Genomic DNA, 23,090 nt, shown 5'->3' on the forward strand with positions numbered 1-23,090 from the left:
CGCAGTAAGCTGCAAATAACATAAATATGTATGTTAGTACATAAATGCGAAAATACTCTGCAATGTTACAAAACAATTCATATTTTCATGCTGTGGTTTGTTTTCTTAGTTTTCCTATCCAGTGCTTGTGTTGATTGTTTGATGTATTGGGTGATACCAGTTTGTGTTGGAATGCAGATACTGGGCTGTCAGTGCATTCTTAAAAATATTTAAATATCCATTTAGTATTTGTAGTTGTCAGAGAGATACGTATATATTGCATTCACATTTTGGCATTCCAATTACATAATTTTCTGCGTCCAAAGGTGGTTATGCAGAAAAATTACTGCTAGCCTTTAACGTTTAATTATATAGTAAATATTTAATACTTTTCAATATTTTCGTGATAAATATATAAATAGGAAATCTCCTTTTAGAAAAGGTAGATGGGATTGGCTTGGAGTCGTTCATGAGCTTGGGGAAGTAACAAATTTTTGTTTAAATGCGATAATATTCACAGATATTCGAAAGCTCTTCAAACAATGGGTTCAAATAATGTTTACCAATTCTTAGTCAAAATACTCCGGCTTAAATGAATTTTTGGTGCAACTCTTCTTTTTAATATCAGTTATAGATAACTATAGTAAACCAGATAGGGTAAGGCGGAACCAGCTAATATCGGTGTGTTTTCCAGTAAGATGATGCTAAGATAAAATAAATACGTACATACTTGTATAAATATATTTTCGGTATTCATTTCTAAATAATGAACGAAAATTGTGCATTTAAACGTTTCTGTATTTCTTTCATAATTGTATAGCATTATAAAGTGCGAATTTGCTGGGACAAAATATTTTTAAAAGCATTTTTTCTGCGTTTGTGTTCAGTAAGCGGGCAGAAAAGAAAAGTGCGCTGCAACTTCTGATATCGCCAGTTCTGCTGTGTATGTGGCTTTCAATTTCCACATTCATATATTTTTATGTTTGGCCCGAAGCACGTATACATTCCCTTAGTCCCCCTTTTGGCTGGCAGCGTCACTTGTTTGCTTTTCCGTCTTTTGTGTGCTTAGCCTTATGCATTGTTGAGGATGTTGAGAGTTTTGCATAAGGCTCTCAAAATTGATTGTAAGCGCTGCAGGCAAGCAAAGGTCTTTGACTATTACGGCTTTCTTATTGAGCTGCTCAAAGAAAATGCTCTGTTAAGCATCAAAGGTTTCCAGTATTTGTTGGGCCAACTTTTTGCAATTCAAAAATATTGCAACTAATTTGGTGCGCAACTTTGCACTCGCCTACCACCAAAAGTTAATTTCTAGCTAAACATTTGCATATGTGCTCGTCAGAGAGTCCAAAGTTACAATTATGCAAGCATGAGCAAAATTTTAGCAGGACAATGCCGGCGCACAACTCGAGTTGGTCGGTCACGTATAAATGTGGCGGTTTCGGAAAGGTTGTCCACTAATTCGAAAGGTATGTGTATGTGTGTGTGTGTGGTGTGAAAGCGAAACGACACAAAACTGTATGCAAAAGAGCAACACAAAATAGGAATATCAAATGAATAAAATATATATAAACCTCTACGTGCGTAGAACAAAGTGTCCTGGCGAGGAGAGCGAGTTCCAACATCTGGCGTCCAGCTGGACTTTTAGGTGGAATAATAATGTGGGGCGGTAGGTAGAGATAGTAGGTAGGTGTGTGACTCTTTGAGGGGCGTCTTGTGTGATCGACCAGTCTGGGTGCTATGGCATATTAGTCGGGTCGGGTCGAGTTGAGTTGAGTTGAGGAAATGCTGCGGTCATTTGCACATGAAATGGCAACAACTTCTTGCTATTGTGGCTAATCGAGAACGTGGCAGTTGGAAATCTATCAGGTGGAGTTATACGATGCGGGGAATATCATACGATGAAAAGCCAAATGTGTGGCAATTTAATTTATCAAGACCGCCATATAGAGTGTTGAAAATAAATGAAAGATGTGCGCAATTTGCAAGCAGCTTTTGTTAGAGCCGTACGAGCATTTCTTTAATAATCTCTCTCAATGATGAAGCATTTGGTATTTATTCGTATCCGTATAATTGTGTATGCTTTGGCGTCTGCTAGCTAGCCAAAGCTAATTATACAATTTTAACAGCTAATTAAGCAGACGACACACGCACACAAAACCAAACCAATTCGAAAATATAAAAGTCACTTTGCGCATTTCCAATTGAACGAACTGAACAAATACGAGTATTCGATGTGCTGCTAATTGAAAACAAGTTGCCAAAATGGTAATAACAAGCGATTCATGGCCAGCGACAAAGAGACCAGCGATCAATAGTTATAGTAGTATTATTGCAACAGTTGTTGTTCGTGTAACATTACATTTATTTCTGCATTAACACAAAAACTTGAGCGAGTTCGACCTTCAAAGCCGCAGCGGCTGAGGAAAAGTTTGCAACAAAATGCAATCGATGCGCACTAGCGATGCGTATAAATTTGATTGCCGTATACTTACATACATACATATATCCACAGTTTTCACATACATGCATACATATATAATGATATATAGCAGATATGTACGTACGAGCTTACAAAAAAGGTGAAACTTGTTTTTGGCATCGCGGCGCAACTTCAATTGGTCATTGGCTTTGCGCGTAACTTTTGTGCCTTTTTGCCTAGTTGCCACATACGAGTACAAGTATGTATGCATTAATATATGTATCTATGTGAGCTCGTAAAAGACCTGCAACGAGCCGACTCACTCGCCTTGGCTTGACTTCGTCCGTCCGCTGTGGAAAGTGCAAGTGGAACTATGCAAGCGAATGCAATCGATTTGCTTGTGGCCCCACTCCCCCCCCCCCCACTCACCCCGCTGAAGTTGCCGCAAATCTCGCAATAATGGTAAGACGACAAGTGCTGCAGAAGAAGAAATATTATTGGAAACCAGTTTCATTTGTTGCATGCCACCGAAGCGGCATGTGGATGCTGAGCGCCATCGGAGCGCGTCGTCAACGTGTGGAGTTCATTTGCAGTTTTGTTGACGGCGTCACTGCCGGCCGCTGCAAAAGATGTTGGCATGCGATTTGCGACTTGCCGTTTTCGCTTTAACAGAGATATGTGGGAACTATGCACCTTTAATGGAAATTTCAGTGCTGTTCATGGCGTTTTGCAATCGAAACTGCGCGATTTTCATGGCTAAAGACTCTCTTCAGCCTGGGCGTACTAAGCGATGCTTAATAACAGCCATTGCTGTCATTTATGACTGAGCGGAGTGTCCGCTGCGTAGGTCTGCAACACTTAACCATCCATTAATGTACGTACAAACCCACCAGCAACTGACTGCTTTTTATTCCAAGCGAGCTGCAACGGTATTTCACCTTTCACTATCTCTTATGAAGCAATTTGTTTGTACCCATGGCTAGGACCTATTCTTCGACCTACAAATGGTGCACCGTTTTGATTTTCCTATTAAATATGCAATGATAATGCGAAGGGCGATGGAAATTCTCTTTAAATTATATACGAGTATGTTGTAGTCTGATCTGGTCGATCTCGACACTCAAGTCTCTGTGTCTGTGCAAAGTCTCAGGACAAAATTCTGTGAAGATGTAGAAGAAGATGGATATAGTCATATTGATTCTAGCTGACGTGGCATCTAAAGCACTTCCATCCACGTTTATTTACATTTTTAAATTCAAATACGACAAATGTTGAGGATTATTTATCAATAAAAACTGTTTATTTTTGAATGTAATGGACACTACATTAGTATCTTGATTTTATTACACTTCATATTTCTTCCTTTAAAAAGGGAAGTGAAATGAGGCGAAGAAGTTACAACATGATCAGATTTGTTAAATTCAAGTAACAACTCTTGCTTCCACCTCACTTCATTTCAGATTGAAAAGTAAATCCACTTAATGCATTAGTGGTTTAACTATATAAAATCTATTGCATTTATGTATATGTTTAGCTGTTTATTACAGCACAAACCCCTAATCCCACTTCAATACCACACAATGGGGTTACAATAGTGGCCAAATTGAAAGCCCTTTTGTTGACCTCAAACAGTAGCCGACATAGCAACGCATATTTGGAAATTATCATAAATAACAAAATACAAGTATACTATAATACAGAAATGAATATTTATATGGGAAAAACATGCTCACTAATTGAAAATCGATAACAATCAGAGACGCGTGCTGTCAAGCCACTTTCTGAAGGCAGCAGACTCTGTTGGCACGCATATTGGGATATGTCTTCAGCATGCACAAATGATATGATATACTATATATATATGTATGAATATATGTATGTTTGTACCTACATACTCGTATATGCACACATATTTATGTAAGTATACTGATGTAATTACTAAGCACGCCGGGCCATGATGACTGCCAGCGTGTGTTCTGAATTAGGATGCTTAGCCGACGAAGCAGCAGTAAGGGAGCAATACTAATAATAACTCAAATATACATAAAGGCCCTGGCGAATGAGTCTGCCGGTACGTAATAAAAATTACACATACGACGCGTGGCACGCAAGCAAAACGAACGCCTATTAAGCTGAGCTATCACAACTGCTCTGCTGTCCCCTCCCCCATATATGAAAAACGCGCGTTTAATTTGTTGCATACTGTCTCAAATGTTTTGGCGGTCTTACATTTGCATAAACACGTGCCATTGCGCCAGAGGCCTCCCCCAACGGCCTTGAGTGAAAAGTTTAAAAACGTAAAAACGTAATTCATGTTCTTTTTTTCGTCCAACAAAAAACTTGGGAAAATTCGCACTTAAGCAACGCACTGCGCACAAAATGCTTGCCGGTCTGAAACCCTTTTTCTTGCCTAGACAATGGCCTCGCAAAAAGGACCAAAGCTTGAGCGGAACGTGCGCTAAGAACCAGACTAGGATTTTCATGCTTCGTAGCCCATTATGAAGTCGTGCAGCTCCAACGCTTTCCGAGGCGCACAGAAAGAAGGTGCGAGGCGTTCGTCGAGCCTTAAATTTATGAAACTTAAATTTAATGCATCGTTTCTCTACTTAGCTAATGAAACCTCAGCGCAGTAACAGCTCCACAGCTTTGAGCGAAATTTGTTTAAGTTCACTTTTTTAATTACAATGAGCTGCAACTTCGCACGTTTGCCGTGGCTTTTAATCAGACTAAGAGCAAACTCTGGTCGCATCTGACCATTGGCGGCAATGCCAGACGACAAACACAAAATGGCGAACACGCGCGCTCTTCAAGGTAAGAGCCAATGGCGCTCGCCTGCTGCCACGGACGAGCAAACAAGTTAACAAACAACTGAACGGATGAAAATGCCCGAAAAGTTTGCGAGAGCATGCAGACAACTGCAGCTGCACATACGCGGATAAAAGTCCTTTTGGGAAAACTCATATCTTTGCTTTTTCATTTCTCACACATTACTTCTTTTACATTATTTTTGTAGGTTTTGTTGCTTGGCAAGAAGGGTAAAGTCGAGTGTCATTGATATCTTTGAGCATTTATTGCTCGAAGCTAACTTTAAGGACCGACGAGGTTGTTGAAATTTCCTGCAACTCAATGGTTTTAACATCTATCCTTACACATGTGTGACTATGCTGCTCATGAGCGTACCTGACCCTAGGAAGTACTAGCTGCCCTTAAATTCATGTGTCGTTGTGACCATTTTTCATGTCGCCTGTTTTTTGACTTTGCCATTATTTGCAACAAACCTTATGCACATTTTATTCCCCGGCCGTTTCAACCTGATTACGTATACGCCTCATTAAACGAATGAGCGCCTTGAGAGTCGTGACTGTCGGCGACTGGGGCATCGTTGGTGGTGCGCTCTCTAGTTAGCATTGATGTGGCTCGAGAAGATATTTTTCATGAAATGAGAAATTAATCAGCATTTAGCATTTGGGTCTTCGATAAGCATGCCATTGTAGCCGTTACTCCCAAACCACAATCTAAGTGGTAAAGATAAATTTATGCATCGGTATCTTTTTGATTTATTATGCTTTTCGGGCTGACTGTGTTTGTGTTTTAGTTTTGGTTAGAGTCTGGGTTTATCCATTTTCGCAGGACAGTGAGAAAAATGCCTCTGACCGTGAATTGATATAAATCCTCACTCTGATTAGCAAATGGAAAAATGTTTAGACCAATTAATATAATTATAAATATAAACGTTGAAATTATTTAGAAAAAACATTTTTGACTTTTCCAAAAACAACGTACTCTACTCAAAACACTACTTCTATTAGTATTCCCCTGTATTTGGTCTGACATTTTTGCAGAGTCCTTAAGTCTGATTTGTGTAATATGTAGCTGCCTCGGGAAAATTCCTAAAAAGGATATTTTTTTTTGAAAAACATTCCGTTAAACAGATTGACATTCCCTTATATTGAATTCAAAAATATTTCATCCGCAAAATTATTTACACAAGCAGACAATTTAGCACGGAAATTAGCGTCATAATTTAGTCGTTAGCCTCAAAATAAAAAGCAAATTACGAAGAATTCTAAAAAAAAACTTTTTAATTACATTATAATATATGGCATCTTGTCATTAAACTAATTGCGTATAAAAGCACTCCGACACACACTCGTACACACTTACTAAAGGAATTTTCAGTCACATGTGTATCTGAGGTACGGGCGCAAAAAACGAAAATATATGCTTTCGAACGCGTTTAGATGCGTAGTCAAGTAATTAAGGCACACACACACACACACACACACACTTAAACAGCAAAGAGCCGCCTGTGCAAATAAAGCCGGGTCTGCCACATGCTCAAAGAGACAGCACACACACACTCAAGCACAGACTCCTCTTGGCATTCCTTGCCTTGACTTCCTGTTTTGGCTCAAAAGGCCATTGGCGTGTTTGGAGACTAGTCGGGGCCCGTCTTTAAGCTCGCACAGTTCCGCAATTTTCAGACTCATAGCTACGAAAGCCTTTCACACAGGCTATTTAATTATACAAGTATGTGTGAATGTGTGTGTGAGCAAACGAACGCATTTAATTAAAAGTTGCCACCGACCACAAACCACCAACAACAAGCTGCCATAATATGTCAAACAACTTTTTTTTCCATGCAACCCATTAATTTGCATGGGCTGTGATGATGATGCTGATGCCGACGATGACGGTGACCATCAGAAATGGCTGTAATTGTGATTAACTAACACTCAGCAGTAGGTTGTTGCATTCGCATTACAATTGAAATTGCGCGCATTGCACTTTAAGCCGCAATACCATCGAAGTATAATCAAAGAAATGCTATGAAAAGTCAGTCGATGGCAAAAGTTAAGCACTTGCTGTCGAAAGTTGAACACGACTTTCAACTACTTTAGCCTCTTAATGCAGGTGTTGATGGACAGCAGCCTCAATGCGCGCACATGCAAACAAACGCATACATACTCGTATACAGACAGACATACAGACAGATAGACAAACATTAGTGTCCATTTGTTGACCAATTTGCGCTGCTGGTCATGGCACTGTCGTTGAATTTGTTTGCGAACAAAGCCCGCGTTTTGTTTTCTTTCTTCGCGCTTTATTGCCATTTTCCTGCAGTTTTTTGTGTAATTTCCAGCTGGTTGACTGTCGCTCTTTAGTTTTGCCGTTAAAGTTGAGGCCAAGCGCACTTTATTTGTTGGTCTACCCAAAACCAAATTGATTGATCATCGTTTTCAGTGAATGTTGCTTACTTGTTTGTTTATTTGCGCTGTTCCAGTTTGTTATTTTCTTCTGATCAGCGTCATTCATCATGTAAGTTTCCTTTCCGTGCCAAAAAGTTTGAGATATTCCTGCCAAACACTGCTCATCATAATTATCAAATGCATCTAAAAGTAATAGATTTAGATGTTTCTATTTATTTTCCATCGAAAATTGGCGTGTTCCTTTATAAATTTAGCAAGAAGGGAAACATTTTGCGGCTTTACAGCCAATTCGATAAGCTCTGAATCTCAACCAAGTGGTGAAAGCTTTTCTTGCCAATGGTTAAAAAGGAAAATAGAAATCAAATCAAAAAGTATTGATAAAGTTAATTGTAACTTAATTAGATTAATAGATGAGTAGAACTACACAAAAGTGCAGAAGAGTCTGATTAGAAACTTGCAAGGAAAAAGGTGGTAGAAAGAGCCTACTACTTAGAGTATAAGGGTAACCGAAGTTTAGGATCCCATTCCAAATCTAGGTCGATAAAAATGTTGACACCAAACACAAGCACTTCAGCGCAGGGCGTATTGTTAAAGTCGTTCGAACAACGTTTAATAGTTAGCCCACCGCCTCGCTTAGTATGAAGATTTAAGTCTATTTTAAGATCAAACAGTGTTTCACATTAAAAAGCTCTTTCATCTCTTAACATGACCTATGAATTGCGAAACAAGATTCTCAATCAGCACTTTGAAACTTTTCTAACAACAACTCTTTCTAAGCCATATAGTTTGTATGACAGCTATTTGGGTTGATCTTGTCATGCTCATAATACTTTATGTGTACCTACACGAAGTGTAGGTGAGAAGTGTATAAAAATATTGAAAAACATAAAAAATGATTTTTAGAAAGAAAACAAATTATAAACAAACCAAAGACTCTCATTTATTCACTTGCACAGTTATTTAAATGTTTCCCATTTACATACCAAATTTTCTTTTGAGAGTCTCATATTTATCTCGAACTTATTGTTTAGAGTATAAATTGTAATTAAAAATGTTTTGCAAGCGCGAAATTCGAGTGCCATTAAGTGTGGCATGGGACTGCAACAAAATGTTTAGAACATTTCTAATTTTCTAGCATTTCATATTTATTTAAGGGAAACTTTCCGCAATTGTGAAACAAGAAATGGGAGTATCCCCATAAACATGCGCTTCTGTCACAAACACTGCTTGTTTTCCCCAAACACAAAATGCCATACAGTAGTCGCACAGTCCAGTATATGTATACATAGATGTATCATGTATATAACAAGGCTTGGAAATCAAACAGAAGCCGCAAAACAAGACGACAAAGAAAAAAAACACCGTCCAAGTCAGAAACAGCAATCGGCCATTTATTTGTCAGGCAGCCTGCTGAGTGTTTGGATCTGTATTTGGGACCATGCTGCGTCCAGCTCTATGCAAATATAACCAAATTTATAGCCTCAAATGCAACTATAACTGTCACCGGCTACTTTTTTAAGGCCATACCGAGTTGTCAAAGCAGAGCAACAAATTGTTGGCCACATCAAAAGCATACTTAGAGCCCAGTCTAATCATAAGCAACTGCAATTAGCCACAGTTCTGTTGGCCACATGCGCTGCCAGCCAGCGTGTGGTCAACACAACCAACACAAATATCCACACAAATACTTACATGTATGTGGAAAAGTTTATTTCCAGCCCAAAAGTGATTGATCAGTGGTGTGTGTGTGCGCACGACTAAGTCTTGAGTTGCTTGTATTTTGCAGGCCATCAATAAATGTCAGAGCACTGGAGTGACTAAACAAACATGTGGCACAAAATCAATTTTGAAAAGTTGTAAGAGAATATTCTGAAATTTTTGTGCCACTTGCCTTCGCCCACATGAAGTTCCATGGAACTCAAATCAGCCACACCTGCATTCAGGTTCTTTTCCAAGCATTTCTCCGACCATCGCCAAAAAAAAAAAAAACAAATAGAAATCGTTACCTCAGCCCTAAATGGCAAAGACAAGATCTGCAGCGTTGGAGTCGGAGTAAATAATGTATACATTTGTTTCTATTTTAGAACATTCTCCCAGAGTTTATTAATGAATGCGAAGCGTGAATTGTTACTGGGTAACAAAAAGGTGCTGTTTCATTCAGAATTCAGCTCATTGCATTTTTAATTATGTTGTACACAAAAAGTTTTCGCAGAAACTCACAAAAGTAAATACCTTATATGCGTGTGTAGGCGAATGGAACCTTTAGCTGCGGGTCACTTCGCCAGAAATTTGGCTTTTGTTCTCTTTTTGCTTAAAATTTGTTTTTTATTTGTTTGCTGTATCAGCAGCTGTGACAGGTCACTGGAAATGAAAATTGGGAAACTTCAATTGAAACACAAGTGCCAAGTGTGGCATACACAGGCGGACAGGCATTTAAATGTAAAATAAGCCATCGCATATATAGTGCTCGTGCGCCCCGTCCCACAGCTTTTTCGCACTGCTGCCATGCACTCAACCAGGTTTTAATATTTAATTTAACATGACAACATAATCGGATTACAAAGAAATGCGTAAAAGCTTCCACGCACACATGCGGCATACGCAGCAGCGGCAACAACAACAACCAACAACGACACAAAATTGAACAGAACGGCATCGAGAACAACTTTTAATTTTGTTGCATTTAATTGCGGTTATGTGCGTATTAAATATTAACAATGATAGTGGAAAAGAGGCATTTTATGATTTCATCGTAAAAATTACGCAACGTGGTTGGATTTAATTGCGCAAATAATTGTTATGGAAAGGGCAGAAAGGCCTTCGCACTCTCAAGCCGTGCCACCTTCCATCTCAAAAAAGTAAACGGCCTTGTGAACGCCTAAAGCGTTGAAGTCGGAGACATAAGCCTACAAAAGAAACGCTGCGTATACTTAACATTTGTACAGCAGTAGCACACTGGAATACCGCCGCCCACAAGTGAGTTGGCAAGACGGTTGTGAATGAAATTAAGCAAGCACATCAATATCGAGATGCCCCTACACAAGTGCTTTATAGTCATAAATACTTGAGTTCTGTGTAGTCTCTTCAAATTGGCAATAATAACCACAGCGACAGCGGCAGGTCACGAGAACGCACATAAGCAAAATCAAATAAAAAATCAAAATCAAAACTAAAAATGGAAACTAGGCGCTCAAAGTGATCGGCATTGGCAATAGAAATAAGAATTTAAAGCACAAAAAACTTCAAACCGGCTAGCCTAATATGGACAAAGTCGAGCCGACCAGATGCCCAACTACCACGCACCATTCGCTGACCACGCGTGCTTTCATTGTCGCTGATTAGTTGTTTTAATTCAACTGAAGAATAACAATCTGGTGTGTTCATTTGATATGGAAACGTATGCTGAATAACGTAGCCTAATTAGAGATCCTGGATTGTGTAACCAACCACATCCACTGCAGGTGTTGATAGTGAACGGAATAATTGTGGATTGGCAGGTTAACAAACGGCTTGCCTTCAATCCGCTTTGGGCCGACATCAGACAACAATGTTAGGTTAATGCGACATGAGTCTAAAATAGGCTATCAATATACCATGAATGTAAGTCTGCATGTGTGTGCCGCACTGCAACTACATGTCGCCACTTCCATTAACACAGATACGCACACACACTCCCACACATCCGCGCATACATGAATGCGCACCGCATAGTTGACACTTGAGCGCTTCAGTTGATTTTCATGACTGTGCCGCCTCCTTAGCAGCTAAGGCCAAACAATGACAAGAACGCCAGCATATCGCCACTGAATAGAAATACTACATAAGTGGATACATATCAGGTCTACAGTTATAGAGACAGATACATACATATACTATATGTTGTCTTTAATTAAACCTACAGCCATAGATGACACAATAAGCTAAATAAACCGACTACTTCCCAGTACTTGCTATTTCCTTTGATTTTACGACTTCATTTTACAAAAAATTACACAACAGTTACATTTTTCTTTCTTTGACATACTTGCTAGTTTTAGATCTTGTTAATATTTAATTAATATATTTATTCATAGAGCTAGGTTAGTATATTAAACTATTAATTCCTAACCTACTTAAAATTTGGAACACTAGCTGCCGAGGCTTTCAGCTCATCAGCGCTTTTAAATTGACAAACTGTTTAATGAAAACGATCGGTATTTGAAAAGTTCCATTGTTGGTTTGATCGACAGAAGCTTTAATTTAACTTTTGATTTATACAATTGCTCTCTTCGTATTTCCGCCTTTGTCATCCTTAACATGATTTTGTGCATTTTTTGAACTTCTTAGCCCGTTCTGCCTGGATTCCGGCAGCGCCTTTTTAAGCACATTGTCAATGGCCTTCTTTAGACACTGACTAATCCACTTTGACACGCACAGAACAAGTTTCGAAATTGCCGCAAATTGAACTCAAAGTTGTTAGCACCCACGCGTTCAAAAATCTTCGTAGGCTCAGCGCAACGAACTGTCTGCGGTTTGTTGGCTTTTGACCATTTACGGAACGACACGCTCTTAAATGATAATTTCTGTTTTTGCGGTAACGTCAAGAGACGACAAGAAATTTGCTCAGCGCACGGATGGCTGCTACCTCTTGGCTCTTGGCTGTTGGCTCTTGTGGTTGTCAACTCAAGCTGAATGGGTGGATTTATGTGTGGGGGTTCCTTCCTACCCGCATGCCATTGTATTGCAAAAGGCCATATCAAACAGCTTCACAAGTAGAAGAAAACTGTAAATGCCGCACATTTAAAATTGCATTGAGAAAGTTCAAGTCGCGAGTTGAAGTCGAATCGAGATGCATGTCAACAAACTTTCCAGAACAAGCCTCTGACGGCTGCCTGCCTGCCTGCCAGTCTACCACTCCAGTAGATCTTATTGCCCAGCCCAGTGGAAGTAAATGCACAGGCACACACACACATACACTCAAAAGAGAATAAAAAATTCATGTGAATACATTTTTCCTACAAATCTGGCCAAGAATATAATACGAAATTCTTAGACACTTTCCGTTCTAGCTCATAGAGAAATATAACATCTGCAAGCACATCAATTCTGCCATTAAATAGTTTCGATTGTTGTATCCTATAACGCATACAATTTTTCAATTTTCAAGACAAAACAGATATTCGTCCTCCCTGTATCGCAATAATGTAAAACGGGAATTATAAATTGAAACTCATCGTTATATCAAATTCATTTCTGGATCATTTAGTTTATATATATTCAATTCAATTATATTCATGAAAACAATCCACCATTACCCATCTTTTGGGAACAACAAATTTTGTTCAGTGTACAATTGCACACACACACACACACACACAAATACGCACTGTGTTTGATGAGCGGTTGTGGGACTACAGCCCTACATCTGGCCCCCTTTCCACATAGTGGCAACAAACTTTAAGCAAAAATGTACTTTGTTCTCGTTGTAGTTTTTGTTGCTGGCGGCCCTATTTGTTGTTTTTGTAAAACAACGAGGCAGAAGTAAAAGTTTATGCGCCGCTTACTATGAACACATGACTCTTTTTGTGCGCCTACTAGAATATAGACGACAATTTCTTTTTTTGTTTTGCTTCGGAACGGCGTGGGTTGTAAAAATGTCATTGACATTACTACCACGTTGGTTGAGCATTAAATATAGGTTTTTATTCCAATCAGTTATTTGAGTTTTGAAAAAATTGAAAGATAAGAAAAAAATCTAGAAATGATTATGCTTTTTACACATAAGTGACCTTTTCTCGTTATATATTTGAGTTGCATAATTTTGCTTTTGATTAAAAGAAAAGAAAAATGCATATACATATTGTTGGACTTAAAAATATACACCTTTGATTAAACTGTTGACTCTTTTACATATGTTTTAAAATCAATATTTTAGTGTGCACATTTTATGTTTACAACCGATGGTAGAAATATTCAGACCTATGGGTAGATATTTTTATTTACGTGTGCTTTTTTGAGAATGGCTCTTGTGTTTGTAATATCTCGGTTTTATAAATTATTGTTTATTCTATTTAACAAGTTTTTGCCGTTTAACTGCTTAATTCTTCAAAGTGCTTGCCAAACTAAAAATTGCATTATTTATTTTCCATGAAAAGTCATGCGTGCCACAATAAGAGTTATGAAACATACGAGTATAAATTCATTATCTTGGAACCGGTTGAGCGGCATTTTCTGCCCACACACACAGAAAACAACAACAATAATAACGCAACACACACAAACACCCACAGCATAAGCCATGAACGTAACATATTTGGGCGACAAACTGCACGACAGAATTCAGGGTCAAGTGCATAAATGTGTTGTTGTGACGCACATTTTATGCAATGTTTTTAGTATTTATTATGTTAATCTGGACTGTGTTCTAGACACTAAATCCTTGCAATTGCTTCAACTCTCCTACCACCCTTCATCGCTGAAGGGATTAGAGGTACATTGATTTTGGTGCGTACGCTTCTAACACCAAGAAAGGGGAATAGTTGGCCACATGTTGTACAAACGGAAAGGAATAAATACATATAGCCAAGCCTGTTTCTATTTCTATGCAAGTTATTTTTATTTTATTTCAAAAACACTAAAAAAAACACATAAAACCCGAAAAGCATTGCGATGCACAATCAGTTATACATCTGTCAACAGAAGAGGAAGATAATCTCTTGTTGTTCTGCGAGGAATTGAGAAATTAAGACGACCTAAAAAGGAGGGAGAATCGACACTACCGACAATCAATTTGTGGAGGACACAACTCCAAGGCCAGACCTCCGATTAGCCAGCGAAGGAAGATTTATTTATATTATAGTCTGCTTGAATAGTTTCGCAAACGAGGGTTTGGGTCCAAGTTTAAACCACGAAGAGCAAACAGGAGGAATTGTTTCTGGACCAATTTAATCAATGCGCGCTTTCTTTTACAAATGTTCATACTTTTACGATAACTCATTTATTTATTCCGTAATGTTTAATGTCTAAGAAAACCTAACAATACTGTACAGAGATAGTGTTGCGCTTGTCGCGTGCTAAAATAAATTTCTGTCCTGCAGCATAGTACGACATTGTCGTGTCTGTGACTGTGGCTGTGGCTGTGCACCAGATAGGCTGCGATATTGTTGCACTTCAAGTTGGGCTCTTGAAACCATTTCACTGTCATGTGCCGGCAGCAACAATTCAAAGCACTCGAAACTTTGCTGCTCTACAAGCGGCCAGCCAAATGCACAATGTTTGGTAGTAGTACTATATGTATGTATTTGCAATTGACTGTCAACAAGAATTGAGACAGACACGGAGTGCAGAACTGTGTACCATGGAATGGCAATCGAAACTTTTTGGTGTTGCGCTCGTGCCGGGCGAGCCCCCAGTTCCTAGCTCCTCAGTTGTGTTGCCTGCCTGCAAATTGCCCGTCATTGGAGGAGAAAGAGATCAACTCACAGTTTATTGGCATTGGCAATTGGCTGTTGTTGCTGCTGACAAAGCATTTAACATTTATTTATTTAATTGTTGATACTCGTTGTTTGATAAAAGCAGTGTTTACAAATGTTACACATCGATTTTGGGGCACAACATTGAATGGGTTGTAGTTTTCGCACGGAAGTCTCTTTTGTTGGGATTCCACAGTAGAAGAGTAGTTCAGTTTTCGTTGTGGAAACTAGCACCTTTAATACCTTTACGGTGAGCTTCAAGAATCTCCTGTCACTATGGTAGCCACAAATTTTATTTCACATTTCACACTTGCAGAATGCATCTAATGACAGCATCTGAAGCATGAAAGCTTCCGTAATTATTGAATTTCGGAATACTGTAAATTCATCGTCATGGGTCAATTGCTTATTTTGTTAAACTCATCAGCAAACAATGATGTCGATGTACAAAAAAAAAAAACAAAAAAAAAAAAAAACAATACAATAGAGAACTTTAAAATAAATAAAATTATAGAGTAAATAAAAAGGATAAATAGCGAATCCGACTCGGTGGGTGGCCAAATGGACACAGCACTGAGTAGTCAGAGAAAAAGAAATAGAAATGAAGAAATAAACATTAAAAAACAGAAGCAAGTAAAATTAAATTAAAATAAAATAGTTAAGTAGATAAAAGCTAAAAAGTGGGAATGCTTATTGGCCAGTCCGGCAAGCTCTGCTCCTACTCACAGTAGTGGTGATCACGGATTCTGCCGGGGCAACTTGAAAAAAGAAGATTTCAATGAAGGAAGGAAGGAAGGACTCACATGAGAGTAGGAAGTAAAATGTATTACTCGTATAATTAGGGAATCATAGTCGAAAGGAATTTTTCATGGCGTAATCACTAGTGCTGTTGAGCAGAAGAGCCAGTAATTATTAGATTACTAACCCATTATCGATTAGAACACAGGATTATTGAAAAGCTCAGTTCAAGTTTCAGGCTCCACAAAGTTAATACTAGGATACTCTCGATATCAAACTTTCAAGCCAGGCGGAGATTCTGATGGGTAAAATATCCCAGTGTGCAAATGGCAAGGCGAGAAAAAAGTCTAATCGATATTGTTGCAACGCTTTTTTATTCATTGGTAAACTACTCTGAAATTCTGTACTGTTCTGATATGTTTCAGTTTTTTTTTGTTTTTCTTTTTTTTTGCCAACCTCAGGTGGTACATGTGTTTAGCCCACAGTTGAACATAAAACTCACGTACTATACGCTGCTTGCAATGTGTACAGAATAATGCAAATGGAATGAATGCTTTATATGTGCTATTATAAATTGAATGCAAAGGCCACTTACTATGTATGCATATTGTTGAAAATATTTGAGTATCTGAAATATGAATTGAGAAAATAAATTATATGTATGTGGTATGTATGTATATGAGCACGGAAACTATTTTATTATAAAATTACAAAATATTTTGTATCGGTATGCCCAGGCATGGCGGCTGGCAAGGCAGAGAATGCATTACATAAATGGAAGCGAAGCAGCAAAAGTGAACTTATCCCACATTTCTTTCCTCCTCTCTATTTTGCAGTGCAACCAGCATACCAACAACAACAACGACAACAACAGCAGTTGCATCATCTACGGCCTCATCTCAATCAAAGCCGCTGACGCGTCAGGACTACGCCTGCCTCGACTCCAGTGAGGCGCAGTCGGATGATAGTCACTTGACGCGTGATTCGGTGACACGCGAATCCCAGAACGACGAACTATCCTCATCCACCCACGATAAGATTGATGTAAGCAGCTTGCCTCTGCCAGCCTTACCCCCAAAGCGTAGACGCACACGCTCCCGCGCCAGTCCCTCAAAAGCCCATCAACAACAGCAGCGGCAACAGCAGCAGCGACATGAAAGCGTTGAGCCTGACAACGAGTCTGCAGCAGCAGGAGCACCAGGAGCGGCCGGAGGAGCAGCTGAACAGCAAACACGCAAGTCTAAATCCATCAAGGATGCCAACAAATCAGAGCTAAGCCCATCAACTCAACAACAACAACAACAACAGCAGCAGCAGCAACAACAACAACAGTCCAAACATAAGCAACACTTGTCAGCCTTCGAGCAGTACGTCGCAAAGCGACGCGAAAGTTTAGAGGCCTCCACGCGCAGCTTCAACGAAAAGCTGGAGGCGCGTAGAATGCACTACCACATGGACGGTGGGAGCGGCGCGAGTGGTGGTAGCGGTGGTGCAGCGTCCTCTGTGCCAACCGGTGGGGTGCCAACCTATCTCTTTGGCGAGCACTACTACGGCCTGCCTGGCACACAACGGAAATCGACTTCGCCGGCCGCTAACAAGGAGGAGATCTATCTTAACAAGTCCGGCTGGGTGCAAGTGAACACCAAACGTAGCAGCGCCAACGATGAGAATCGAGGTGGGTATCGACGCCTTCACTTTGCACAGCAAAATGGAGGGGCCATGCTCGACAATGGACTTCGCAGCAACATGAGAGTGCTGCAACTTGATCAGTCACGTCGAACGGATTTCGGTCCACCGCGTCTGCAACATCAACATAGTATCATGGAGCCGGCCTCCACCTATGGTGCGCCCAAATTTGTCGGCTCTAAGGTGGAGGAGCTGATACAACGCAATGAGGCCCGCCTTAGTGGTGGGATTACTGCACGCGACCCGGCGCTGCGGCCTGGCTACCGAATCATTGACCCCCAGCTGGCCAGCATACTTAATGAGCGACCGGGCTTTTTGCCTGTAAAAAGCCTAAACGACTTGGAGTCGCCGCCACCAATCACACCCATACTCTCACCACCACCCGCTTTCCAGGACAACTCTCGATCCACGCGTCATCTAGAGAGACGCAAGCCCAGTCGCCAGAGCCAGCCCATGCCATCTTCGCAGCTCATCTCAGTGCAGCAGCATCACGTTCCCAATGGTGGCTCTGTGGTGGTGGGTGGTGGCAAGGGTATGGTCTTCTCGCGCAGCTTTGAGTATGATACACGCCGACCTACGCCCACCGACAACTACGTGGAAACCTTCTCGCGCAGCTTTGACGGCAATCTTTCAGAACGTCCGCCCTTACCGCCGCTGGCCGTGCAGCGCGAGCGTTCGCCCAACTTCAGCACGCTGACGGGTAACTCTCCAAACTATTTGACAAAGCGCGAATCCGGCGGCGGCAGCAGCGGCTCGTTACGCAGTCGCGACAACTCGCCGAAATATTTGCACCCACAGACCACGGCGTACTTGAATGCATCCGTGAAAGAAGCACCGCCTGCCTATAGTGTGGCCAGCGCAAGTACAGGTCAGCCATCCAGCGTTAAGTTTTCGCCGCGTGCGCGCAACGAGCGCGCATTTGAGCGCTCTAAGAGCCACAATGTGCTCGGCAGATCCCGCAAATCTCAGTTTAGTCGCATGGGCAGTGGCGTGGGTGGTGGTGTCTCTGGAGGGGCATCAATGCCTCCCAGCTCCTTGGCCATGTCCCGCTTCCGCAGCTTCGATACAACAATGAGCCAGCGTCTCAACTCCTGTGACAGCGGTGCCCGGTCTGGTGAGTAACTTCCAATAACTACACAGTTAAGTAGAAAAGTGTGGACCTACACAAATCAATTCAGACCTATTCCATCTTTTAAGCAGTAGAAACATTTAAAATAATAGTATTACTTTCATTATTGTTCGTTATAAACTGTTCGATTGATGTTTTAAATTGATCATTTTCACGTATAACAATGAATAACAATGCTGGTGCCATTCCAATGGGATCCACGGTAGCAACAGCAATCCAAAACCCATCTTTCTACTTTCCCAACTCAAACAGATGGCTGCCATATTAATCGCTTCAATCGCATCGCTTCACTGCCGCATATTTCGAATTCATTGAATCGCATCGCAGTGTTCATCATTTGGCCAAATGTTCGGCGGAAGTTAAAGTTTCAGGTCCCGTTTCCCCCTCCCCCCATCCCCTCTCCAAGTCACTCTTTTGCGCTCGTCAGCAACGACGACGACGACGACGATGATGATGCCGATGCCATTGTCACTCCTCACTGCGCACGCAGCGCAAATAAATTGCTTTGCTTTCGGTCTGAAAAATTGTCGCCTGGCCAAGTTGGTGCGCATCCTTGCCAGAAGGCACATGCAAAATTCAATGGCTGAAATGAAAAGTTGTTGCAATCAGCAACAGTCGAGGAATGTCCGGTTTGGGACGTCGAGCCTGTCGGTCGTTCAGTCGGCTTGCCTGCCAGCGTGAATTCGTTTTCAAGCACTGGGTGCTTCTGCTGCGGCCTATAGCCACATTTTTGGCCAAATTGCACATTTATGCCAATCACTGTCTGCACTTTTGGCTTTGCGCTTCGCACGTTGTGTAAATTATATTTAAGAAGATTTTATTGCCAACAAAGCTTGTGTGCAGTGCTTGGCCCACCTCAACTCGGTTTGTCAGTCCAGTGGGCGATCGTCAACACTAAGCTGCAAAAACTTTGGGTTTACAGTCCATCAACCCAGCAAAAGAAGACTCTATGTCGGCTATGCTAGCTTTTACCTGCTTTCACACACCATTCAATGTTTTCCAAACATATTGAAAAAGAGTTCAATCATCAAAGTACAAACTATGTTGTTCTGTGCAGTGTAAAACGTGTATTTGGGGGATTTGTCGACTGTGTGCAAAAAACCGAGCTGCCAAAACTTTTACACGCTCACCAAGTGGCTGCTAATGGACAATGACAAATGCCCCGAGAATGAACGAGAGCAAGCGCTGCCAAAACTAAGCCAAGGCCATAGAGAACAGCAATGACAATGTAGAACTTTGTTGTGCAGACAATTCTATCTGCATGGGCATGGGCTATTGGGCGAGGGCGTTTTCCAGCTCATTTGCAATTAAGTGGTGGCAGCAGCAGACATAACAAGTCAATTAATTGGCCTGTATTAAGCATTGCTATGTGTCTTGTCTTTTCTCAGATCTTTCCAACGATGAGTTGGACAACGAGGACGACGATGATGGTGGCTCAACGGAATTTTTATCGGCTAGCAACTATCAGTATCCTAATGCCAGTACGACGACTGTAAGCATCTCACCATTTAAAGCGCAACGCCAACGCTCTCTTACACCCGATCGCAACGAGTCGCATAGCTCGTCGAGTAGCTTGCGAAAGCAGCGCTCCCTTACTCCAGAGTCGCGTTCGTTGACGCCCGAAGAGCGACGCAAAAAGGGCTCCCAGCTGTCGCTGATGGGCTCGCGTCAGAACTCGAGTTCGCGTAACAACACTCTGGAGCGACGACAGCGCCATGACGACAAGACGCCGCCCAACATCTCGCGCAGCTCATCGAGCTCGAGCTACAGCGGTGGGGAGTGCCATGAGCCTCTCAATGGCACTGGAGCTACACCAGCGGCAGTTGTGGCTACGAATGCCACCACACATCGAAGAGCCGTAGCGCGTAGTGCAGCAAAGCAGGCAGAGCAGGAGCATCGCATTAGGCGCTCCAGGTAAGTGTTGGGCAATGTGCATTTTAGTGTGGAGCAATAACTTCCAGTATCCGCACAGATCCTTGCAGTTGAGCGAGCGCTCCCCAAATCGCGCTCACAAGTCTATTGTCTGTGTGGGTGTGGGTGGTTCTGCCAATCAGCAGCAACCACTTTCGCAGCAATCGCTGACAGCACAACCTGCACCCATGTATCAACAGTCACGTCTCGCAGCCTCAAATGCAGGCGGTTTTGTGCCAAACATGCGCAACACAGGCGCTAGTGGTGGCGGGGGAACAGTCAAGGTTCCGAATAATTCCAATGGGCTGAATTCTGGGGCATCCACTTCCGCTCGCCTCCGGCAAAGTGACGTGGACAAGAGTCGTTCCTTTGACTTTGATTACAACAACTACAATCGGAGTGGTGCCGCTCGCTCGGCCCATAACAGCGGCAGTGGTGGCGACAGCGGTAGTAATCAGAATCTACGACTAGACTTTGACAAGAGCCGCTCATTTGACGAGGATTATCGCGAAGCTTTGCTTAATAACAATAATAGTACGGGCAACAGCTCGGGCGGACTACGGTACTTGCATGCCCACAGCGATTCAACACCCATTATGGCCAGCTCTAGTTCCAATTCATCGCGTTTGCGTAAGTCCAGTTCTCCCGTAAATGCGACCCACGAACGCAATGCCACACGCTCGCCGCAGTCTTCGGGGTCCTCATCAAACAATCTTCATTTGCCGGCACGCCAGACAAGCAGTCCTCAGAGCTACGGGACGCGCTTGTGTGATCACGAGCTGACCTACGACATGCTCCGTAAATCGCTGGACCGTTCACCTATCATCATGAACTTTAGACGCGGCGACAGCAGCGACTACGAGCTTCCCATGGTTCTGCGCAATCGTGAGACCATCAACTCTGGAGGCAACAGCGAGTTGAATTTCATGAGCAATGAGACGCGCATTTACGAACATCCGACCACGGTGTTGAAACCTCAGAGATCGCTGCGTCAAAGTCCTGGCTCTCGTGACGATCTAACGCTGGAGGTTTCTGTGGGCGTGGGTGGAGATTACATATACAGACAGGCAACATCCACAGGCGGCCCATCAAGTGGTTCGCGCGGTGGTGGTGGCAGCGTCGGTGGAGGCTCAAGCAGCCGCAGCAGCAGGTACTAAGCGGCTAGGAAGCCCATAAGACAAATGCCGGCTAACTCTATCTATCTCTCTCTCACGCTCTCTCCCAACAAACCTTAAAAGCACCAAGGCCTCTAGGCTCAATCAGAACACTAACAAAATTCTAAAAAACTAACTCCTAATGATTAATTCTTATCCAAAGCCACTAAAGGTATGCCTCGATGTGTTGTATCAAAAGACTGCTTGTGTATTCAAACTAACCCAAAGTGGTAGCAACTGTACTTTTAATGAACTCCACAAAAAAGGGAAATATAGATTCGTATGTTTAATGTTAGTGCTGTATGTATGTGCATTAAATTATAGAGACATTAATGTTTAATAATCAATCGGAAAATGTTGAGACCGACCCCAAACGTATGTGCCAAATAAAACTCCCGTAGAAAAGTTGACAGTAACACTTGCATGCTGCAACAGCCAGCAACAATATTTAAAAACCAGTAAATGGTGTAATGAATTGAGTAATGTGAAGTAAATAACAAATCTTTAACTTCGGTACAATAGAAGCCAACTAATAATAACACCAGCTAACGATAACTAACAACAGCTAACATCAACGACAACAATCTAACAGCAACCGCAACACTCGTATTGTTGTGCCTAGATGCCCTTCTCATAATCATCCGCGCGAAGACTTTGAGTTATTGTCGCCTTGTTATTTTGCAGTCTCGACACGCAGTCAGCAGCGACAACAATAACAACATTAACGACAACAACGACAGCATCAACATCGAAAGCAACCAGAAAAGGTTGCAGTAAAAACTTGGACACGTGCAGCTATTGGCCACGTTGTGATGCCTGCAACGAAGCTGCGCAACAACAGCAGCAACAACAACCTAAAACAATCTTGCGACAACAATCGCTCCCCACAATGCCAACAACCAGCGTTCAGCTTCTACAGCACCCACACCAGCAGAAACAGCAACAGCAAGAGCCATCGCATGTATCTACAGTGGCCGTTAATGTAGATGTCATTAACTTGAATAGAAGCACGGTGGCGAGCACAGCAACGACTCGCTTTAACAAAAGCCTTGCGCCGCCACAATGGACATTCCTGTGCAGCGGTGGCGTCAATGCCACAACTGATAGCAACGGCCCACAAAACCCCCGACCAGCCAACGATGAGCGACAACAGCCCACAGCTGTTGTTAGACCGCGCGTGATACCGCTGGCTGCCACATCACTGGTCCTCCTGGGCAATTGCGATCTGCCACTAACAGCCGCGGCAGTATCGACAGTGGCGACACGTGACAAGACGCAGCAGGAGCAGGTGCCCGAGCAAATAAACGTAACGCTCAGGTGAGTACGAAAGTCGATAGATAAAATGATGCTGGTCTGTAAAATACCTCCTTTGTTGGCATAAAATCCCCCATATTTAAAGAAAAGAATTCAGCT

The 23,090-nt window shown here is 41.9% G+C and overlaps 2 protein-coding genes across 2 annotated transcripts in view; both read left to right on the forward strand.

Moving 5' to 3' along the window:
* The window catches only part of LOC115632606 (pneumococcal serine-rich repeat protein), a 48,719-nt gene extending 27,039 nt beyond the window's left edge, over positions 1 to 21,680 (forward strand). The window contains exons 8-10 of the mRNA XM_030529833.1: positions 16,634 to 18,597; positions 20,001 to 20,526; positions 20,585 to 21,680. Coding sequence (XP_030385693.1) covers positions 16,634 to 18,597; positions 20,001 to 20,526; positions 20,585 to 21,680 — 3,586 coding nt within the window. The remainder of the gene's footprint in view (positions 1 to 16,633; positions 18,598 to 20,000; positions 20,527 to 20,584) is intronic.
* A 9-nt stretch (positions 21,681 to 21,689) lies between these two features.
* Positions 21,690 to 23,090, forward strand: part of LOC115633127 — a 50,850-nt gene continuing 49,449 nt past the window's right edge. Inside the window, exon 1 of the mRNA XM_030530523.1 lies at positions 21,690 to 22,994. Within this exon, the coding sequence (XP_030386383.1) occupies positions 22,567 to 22,994 (428 nt within the window). The 5' untranslated portion in view covers positions 21,690 to 22,566. The remainder of the gene's footprint in view (positions 22,995 to 23,090) is intronic.

The sequence above is a fragment of the Scaptodrosophila lebanonensis genome, unplaced genomic scaffold, assembly GCF_003285725.1.
Source record: "Scaptodrosophila lebanonensis strain 11010-0011.00,11010-0021.00 unplaced genomic scaffold, SlebRS2 tig00001415-arrow-pilon, whole genome shotgun sequence".
Lineage (NCBI taxonomy): Eukaryota > Metazoa > Arthropoda > Insecta > Diptera > Drosophilidae > Scaptodrosophila > Scaptodrosophila lebanonensis.